Source organism: Pundamilia nyererei, unplaced genomic scaffold, assembly GCF_000239375.1.
Source record: "Pundamilia nyererei isolate P.nyererei 1_Seehausen unplaced genomic scaffold, PunNye1.0 scaffold00079, whole genome shotgun sequence".
In the NCBI taxonomy this organism is placed as follows: Eukaryota; Metazoa; Chordata; class Actinopteri; order Cichliformes; family Cichlidae; genus Pundamilia; species Pundamilia nyererei.
Genome location: NW_005187480.1, coordinates 25,538 through 33,908, shown reverse-complemented (window position 1 = coordinate 33,908; position 8,371 = coordinate 25,538). Strand labels below are relative to the sequence as shown.

At 42.0% G+C, this 8,371-nt stretch overlaps 1 protein-coding gene across 1 annotated transcript in view; it reads left to right on the top strand.

The window, feature by feature from the left end:
* The first annotated feature begins 575 nt into the window (after nucleotides 1-575).
* The window catches only part of LOC102195229 (TBC1 domain family member 2A-like), a 26,210-nt gene continuing 18,414 nt past the window's right edge, over nucleotides 576-8,371 (top strand). The window contains exons 1-3 of the mRNA XM_005737723.1: nucleotides 576-855; nucleotides 6,297-7,302; nucleotides 7,388-7,502. Of these exons, the coding sequence (XP_005737780.1) occupies nucleotides 6,298-7,302; nucleotides 7,388-7,502 (1,120 nt within the window). The 5' untranslated portion in view covers nucleotides 576-855; nucleotide 6,297. The remainder of the gene's footprint in view (nucleotides 856-6,296; nucleotides 7,303-7,387; nucleotides 7,503-8,371) is intronic.

The following is an 8,371-nucleotide window of genomic DNA, read 5'->3' as shown; positions in this document are numbered from 1 at the left end:
ACTGTCTAATCTTTGATATTTTTCATAGATGTAACCAAAGGAATGGAACAAATGATATATTTTATGACAGGCTGCCTAAAGACACAGTTTAAAATTAGCTCTTTGCTAAGTTGTGTGTAGACACAACACTGATTCATCTCGTTATCTGCCTTTTTATGTTTGAATGACTCATAGGTGAGCATTGAAGTTGCTTATAAACAAACCAAAAACATTGCTCTAAAATGGTCTAGTACAGGAGGTGTACTGAAAATGAATGAAAGAGGAGCCAATGTCCAAAGCATTGACAGTTCTTCAGAAAGTATGAAGAAATACTGCTCAAGAAGGTCTGGACGCTTGGAAGCAAAAAATAAAAAAATGATGGGCGGCTTAAAACTTTTTAAACAGTTCTGTAATTAGTGAAGTTAAAAAAGTGAAATAAAATATTTCAAGTGCAAGTGTTGCTAAAAAGTTCCTCGTCTAGCTATTAAGTAGCGTGAATTCTTTTGATGTTACAAAAGTACACATTATTTTGAAGATCACAGGAACTTTTCCAAAACTGGTCTTATTTTGAAATGTCTTACCGGAAGTTACGTCTTCGCTCCGTGTTGTTGGGCCGTGGCGCTGAAAGGAGCGCTCCCAGCCGCAGGGGTGGATGGCAAGGAGCCGGAAGAAAGAGAAGTCAGAATAAAAGGACGTAAAGCAGAAAAGAAGAAGAAGACTAGGAGGAGGAGAGGAACGAGGAGAGGGAGAAGTCCAGAAGAGGAGAAGAAGTGAGGAGCTGGTGGAGTGACTCAGTGTGATTTCTTTAACAGCTGCAGCGGCTGTCAGTCAAACACGAACAGACCCGTCAGGTGGGCTCAGGCCCCGCCCCTTCAGGTAAACCCTCAACTGTTTCTGCTGTTACAGAAGTCCTTAAATATCAAAGTAATAATAAGTAATCAAAGTAACAGTGGAGTTCCGCTGAGTGGAAAAATTACTTTAATGTGTGTGTAAGTATGAGCGGGAGTAGACACGTGTAGAGACTTTGTACTGAGAGGAAGGACGATTTAAAAGTATTTTTTACAGTTTTGTATGAAGTACTGCAGTAATTACCAGTGTGTGTGTGTGTGTGTGTGTGTGTGTGTGTGTGTGAGAGAGAGAGAGAGAGAGAGAGAGAGAGAGAATGGGATCAGTGAGCATAAGCAGCTTTCCTAAAAGCATGAAGTATTTGCTCACTTCCTATCAGGCTGCCGGTGTTGTGCTGCATTCTGTGACCGGATCAACTGCGTTCCTGACTGCTGCTCATGTTTCCATCACTTCATGCTCAAAAAGCAAAGTCAGTGATGCTCTTCATCAGTCAGAGATCCACCTCCAAAACGAACAAGAAAAACACATCTGATTTCAGTTATGACGAGCTGTTTGTACTAACGTCATAAAACAAAAAGTCTTTCTAGAAGACAAATGAAACAAATGTCCCGAAGTCAGAGCCAGTGTTGTGTCAAAAAGTGATTGTCCGCCAAAAACTGATTGTTTGTATTTAAACTGCTATAAATAACTTGTTGGTCTATAATATGTGAAACATATGTCAAATGTATCCCTCATGAATGATATCAAGTCATCTTAAGCAACAAACAACATTCCTGTAACAAGGTAGAAGCCGCAATCAGTTTTTGGCAGTGACTTTTTTGTATCCTTTATTTATGCAGTTAAAAAAATTCTTGTTGACTTTAAAAAGATCTCTTTCAAGAGTAATCGGGCCAAGGGGACAGCTGAAATTGCAACAAATGCAAAAATAGTTCTGTAAACATATTTTAAGTGGACAAAAGGGAGCTGATTGATTAGAATGTAAGTACAATAACACAGGTATTTTTTTAATTTTATATACACCCCTTTGTAATACCTGTTCACCAAAGTCTATTTAGCAACATATATAATGATATTACACATAAAAAAAAAAACACACGGAAACATTGGAAATCAGTTTTTGGCACAACACCTGTCTGCAGAGCATCTCAGTTGAGCATGGCTAAAAACCAGTAAACAGGCAGAATTATATTAATAAATCAACCAGCAGAGGGTGCTCTATAGGTTGGCTAAGTTTGTAGTTTTGCATTAAATTAGACAAGAGCCACTAGCACTTCTTCCTGGTGCCTTACAGTGGTTGCTAGAGGTTGCTGGGCGTTTTGGGGTGATATTGGTTGCAAACAGGGTGCTGCACCAGAAAAACTCCTTTTAATTGCTGTGGTTACTAGGAAGTTGCCATAGTCACCCATATTTTGCGTGCAAGGTTGCCACTTGTCTGCAAACACTCACTAACTAACCACTAGCAGTAGTGCAAACCAAACAGGAAACAGATAACTTTCAAAGTAAAGGTTGGGCCTCATTGCCAGACACATTCCACAAGACATGAATGACTTTTACTTTGAAGGCACAGTCTTTGTTTTAACTAACTTAGCTAGCAGCTGTCAAATGTTTGCAAACAAGATGGCATCTTCCACCCAAACTACAGGCAACTGCAGCAATCTGTCAGCAACCAAAGCAGTTTCACCTTGCAACAGCAACTTTCTGCAACCACTTGTAAATCAATCAGAGAATATTGATTTTTCCTTTGCAGCCTGGGATTGCCATGGCGTAACTGTTCACGCTGATGGATAAACATCATATACATGACTTCCACACAGAGAGGTGACAGTGTCTGTTGTTTCTGTTAGATGAAATAACATGGAGTCACTCATAAATATCTCACAGTTGTAAGTCATTACCAAAGGATAGAGCAACAGGAGTAAAATAAGCTTAATGAGTAGTAGGCTCAAACTGTCATAAACCTCTGACGTGCTTGAGGGTTTGGCTTTGGGTTGGGCCTTCGGGGGCAGTGCAGTGAGCTGTGAGAATGCCAAAACTTTTCCAAGTCAAACAAACATTTAGATAACAAGACATATTGGCCAAAGCTGCTGCCGCAAACATGAATCATTTCATGCTCACTCAGATGACAAGCAGTATGCTGTGGGACCGACACGGTGAACTCTAAAAGCGGTCACACCTGCAGCGGAGCAGCCCCAACTGAAACAAGTCACATGCAGACCATCGCTTGTTTTTTCTCCAGCACTTAAAATGCTTGCGTTACGTTCCTGGAAGCAGCACTTAGGCTTTTAAATCAGCACTGTCTCAGCTTTTCCAGTTAGCACGCTCTGAACACACACCAATACTTAAATAGCATGAGAGGAAATACAGGCATGAGACACACCACTGCTGAAAGGAATTTGTCCTAGGTGAAGAATTTCCCATGAACGTCTTCTTTAGCATTGCTTGGATCCTTTCCCCCCTGTTGAACACTTAATTTGATTTCAAGCAATTTTCTTTTCTCACCCTTTAGTGTCATGCAGATCTAACCTTTTCAGCTTTCTTACTCTTCCTGCCAGTCTAATATTAGCCTGGTAGTTTCATCTGGAACTGGATCCAAAACCTGACATGTACAAAACAGCATTGAGGGAAAAGCTCCCCCCAGAAGCTAAATGTCTTTTAAAATGGCCACAGAGCACTCTTGCTTTAAATCTGTGGTTTTTAAGGGTTTCCAACCTATCTCACACTTTAGTTTTAGCCATTGTCCCATGATGACGATTGCATCAAGCACACTCTGAATCAGCGCAGTTAGATCAGTTTCCATACAATGACCCACAAAATCCCAAGCAGGTGTTCATAAACAGCTGACACTAAGTGTGACAACACAATAGAATTTGTTTTAAAAAAAGATCTTCAGTCTGTCACAGTGATTCTCAGAAAATTATGATAAAAAACAAACACACTATTCTGAAGCATTTTAAAAATATTACACATTAAACAAAGTGAAGTAACTTAAATGAATGGTAAGTCAACAAAAGTGAAAGTTGGGAGAATCAGGATTGTGAGACGTGCAAGGAAGAAAAACAAAGAACTAACTCAGAGCAAGTACTAGCAACAGCTTTATAGACTGGAAAACCCAGTCAGCCCTGCCCTCCAGGTAGCTGAAACACCTGCAGAGGAAAGTGTAGACATTAAATAATGGGATCGGTCAGACTAAATTAAAGGAAAGGAAATCTCTCCGAACTTAGTGCTTCTTTGAATGAATTCAAGTCTCTGGAGTGTGAATCAGCGCTGACACCAAATGCCGCACCACTGCTTACACAAACTAAATGTCAAATACCTCGAACTGGAAGCACATGCTCTACAAACACTGTCAAACAAAGGCAGAATGTGGGGAACCTTTACCATCTTCCCCTTTCAGCTGTTTGAATAAAATGAGTCTAGTAGTCAATAGAAAATTAAAGGGCAGCTGGTTTTCCTATCTGAAACCCGTTTAACTGAAAGCCAACAGTCCATACAGGACGCGGCCTCCTTCCAAACTCATTGAAGGCTGTCTGGAAAAATCCATGAATATAACAGCAGTCAGTAACATGCATGATCTGCACAGCACAGGTCTGCAGTTAAGCTGAACTGGATATTCCACAAATACGTGTGGGCTGACCTGCCACATGAGAAGGTCTTGACACGCTTACGAATCAAGAGCCGCTACTCTAGTTTGGCTTTCCCCCTTCATATCTGTGTGTATAGAGATGCAGAGATATGGATTGTCATTTAGATGTTTTGCTTCCCTGGACCTGAACCACTTCCTGTAATTAGGTCCCATTACTTTAGAACTCATCAGATTTGTGCTTATTTTGGTGCTTTTCTTCAGTAGAAGAAGGCTTCAGGTCCTCCACTGCGGGAAAAAAACACTAAAACGTGTTTTTAGAGCTTCACGCATCATGGTGCTCTGCTCCTGGACCACCAACGGGTGAATAAAGAGTCGAACACACATTTTAGACTATATACAAACACGTGACTTCAGTAAAAGAAGAAAGAATGGAAAAATAATTATTTACAGGTTTGGTCCTATTTGATTTTTATTTCTCAGTAGAGAAAAAACTTTTAGCATTCTCAGCTGAATTTTAAAATGATGATCCACAGACTGTATACCTTCATATACATATACAGTAGGCACTATACTGTACATTAAGACACTGACTACGCTTGCCATTGCACGCACAACAAAATCCACACCCAAAGCAAAGCTGATGTTTCTCTAAACAGGAAAATGTTCAACTGTCAGCCCAGCACTTAGAAATAACAATACAACTCTCTTTTTTTCTGTCCGCTTGCTGCACGCTCTTACTATTTATGGATTCTTTTCTCTTTAAATGGTTTTTAGTTTTACAAATTAAAGCATGAACTTCGAAATAGAACCAATAGAATTTCATCACCAACCCCAGGGCTTTAAAAAAAGACAGAAAAAAATGCAGTTCTTCTAATGTCCACTAGAGGCTACAGCATAGACTCCCATGTTATTCTTGATTACAGCGTGCTTCAAAAGGGGTGTGGCCTCTTTGGCTGACCTGCAGAAAGGCTGTATCCCAATTCAGGGTCTGCAGCCTTAAAGGCCGCATTTTAAGGCCAATTACGTCACCGCGACGCGATGAAGGCTGTCCCAATTCGAAGGCTGCTCGAAATGCGTCCCTTAAATGAGATACAGCCATAGTTCACAGAAGTGGCTGCAGCTGCTAGCTGTCTGCTAGGCTTCACCTCAGCTAATTGGAGACCTCAGGGCCATGTTTGTGCTGTTAGAGCCTTTTGTTGTCATTTTAATAATTATTATTATTATCTAGCCAACAATATGGCTGCTGTGTGCGTAATCGTACTAACAGACCATTCAGTAAGTCCATTTCTAAACTTAAACTTTTATTTAGATGTTACTGTGCAGTAATTAGCAGGTATGTGTCTGTGTGATGCTGTTGTACTGTTTGTGAATGCAGCTTGACAGTCAAGCTAGCTAGCATAACATAACACTCCACCCTGTCATACAGATATGGTCTATATGCTATCTCTGAGGTTGAAGACAGATACTAAAACTAATGAGTGGCATTAAGGGGGGTATAGTCATCTTTTATTTACAGTCTATATAAGGTAAACACTCAGAAAGTAAGCAAATCAATTTTAAAAAAATCATTTAATAAATAAATGAGTTTGAGGAACCTTGGCTGTCCACATAATTTTACTGCATACAGGTGATATTGCATATTTCAACACAAACTGATGTGTATCTGAATGTGTAACTGGTTTACTTTGAATTTGTGTCCCTGCATTTCTTCTCCTGCTGGCTATGTTTTCTTTTTTCCAAATGCAGCCTTTATTTATACTCCTTGTCTGGAAAAAGGCACTTAGTCTGGATTTGAAATTCTCAGAATCCAGTTTGATGGTTTACCGCCAAACGTCTCCTCACAAACATCATTAAACTCAATTTCCTTCCTCCGTCTTTCTTTTTGCAGGATGAATGGAAGCGGCTCAGCAGGAAATCCCAGCTCTGCCTCGTCTTGCTCACTTCCTGCCCACGCTAACGAGGGGACGCTGAAGACAGAGTCTCCGAAGAAGGACCACCAGAGCAGAGAGTCTGCCAGTGTGCCTGGGTCACAGAAGAACCAGAGGCCAGGAGGGAACAAACAGGCTAAAGAGAAAACAGACCGGCGGGATCCTCACACGGAGAAAACCTCAGAAAATACTCCAGAGACAAACAGGCTAAAGGCTAAAGATTCAACTTCTTCAAAAAATGAATCAAAACCAGATCGACCACAACCAGAAAACCTCTTTCCAGACCAAACCGAACTAGATCCTCTTCCTGAATCAACAGATTCTGGTTTGGGGGCAGATCAGAGGAACCTTGGAGATTCTGTCAGACCAAAACATGAACCTGAACCGGGTGACTCTCAGGACTGTCAAAACCACAAAGATCTTTTTTGTGCAGATCAGAAAACTAAAGATGAGAAAAGAAACTCATTTATAACTTTGCTAACAGATGAAAAGGATGTCCAGAATAAGCTCCATATTTGTGAGTCCATAGAGGAGAAAAAACCTGAGAGGCTTCAGCATTTCCAAGATCCTCCTCACCTAAACACCCACAAGTCTCCTCCCCCTTCTCCTGCAGACCAGAAAAGACACTTGGATCCTCCAGCTAAAAGATCCGCCCTGGCTCCACCAGCTCCACCTCTCACCATTGAGGCTTTCTGTGACCAGATGCAGCCCGGCCCTGCAGGTTTTCCTTCCGGGGAGCCCAAACTGTGCGGCTTCCTGATGAAGCAGGGTGGGCCTCTGAGGGCCTGGAAGCAGCGCTGGTTCACTTACGAGGAGAAGAAGAACCAGCTGTTCTACTACCGCACACCAAACGACGTGATGCCGCTCGGGTGGGTGGAGCTCAGCGGTGCCACCTTCACCTACCCACTGAAGTCAGAGCCGGGTACCTTCCAAATTAAGACACCTGAACGGACTTTCATACTGAAGGTAGGAGGCTAAATGTTGCTTAAAGCATTTTTGGATTTGAGTCGCAAGTGTTTGGAGTCTCTTAATCCACCTGCACCCTCTCCAGGCTGTGACCGAGGAGCTGATGCTCTATTGGCTGCAGCAACTACAGGTGAAGCGCTGGCAGCACCGAATGATGTCCATGTGCTCAGACCCAACAAACAACAACAACAACACTGCAGGTGAGAAACCAGCGCGAGCTGCTGCTCGAGCTTCTACATGGAACGCTGAGACATGAACTTAACTGTTTTAAAGTTTCTCCAGGATGTAGTTACAGCGAGCAACAATAAAAGTTTATTTAAAACAAAAGCCCTGAACACTGACAGAAGATCTGCTTCGTCTAATCTTATTTTGAAAATATCAGTAAATTACAGTTTGGTGAGCTTCAACCACCGTCCACTAGAGGCTCCAGCAGACCCCATAGTGCAGGGGTGGGCAACTCCAGGCCTTGAGGGCCGGTGTCCCTGCAGGTTTTAGATGTGTCCTTGAACCGACACAGCTGATTTAAATGGCTAAATTAGCTCCTGCAGTTCTCCAGAGTCCTGGTAATGAACTAATCATGTAATTCAGGTGTGTTGACCCAAGGTGAGATCTAAAACCTGCAGGATACTGGCCCTCGGGGCCTGGAATTGCCCACCCCTGCCATAGTGAGTCACTCCTGAAAGAAAAACATGTTTACAGCCTGATTTTTAAAAAGGGGGCGTATCCGTTTATGACTGCCAGGTGGCTGTAGCTAGTAGTGTTCACCTCAGCTAATTGGAGTCCCTGAACTGGACCTGTGGACTGCGTTTGTGCTGTGGGAGCCTTTTTAATGCTAACAGATATTATTAATTTCGTTAACTCATAATTTGCATCATAACTTTCGTCAGGACGAATTTGGCGGCGATCCAATCTGAATCAACTTTTGATTTAGTCTTCTAGTCTGATGATGTTCAGTTGACTAAAACTAGTGATGGGCAGATGAAGCTTCATGAAGCACTGAAGCTTTTCATCCAATTGGTTCACCCCAGCGCAAAGCTTCTTGAAGCTTCATTTGCTCTAGTAGGACACC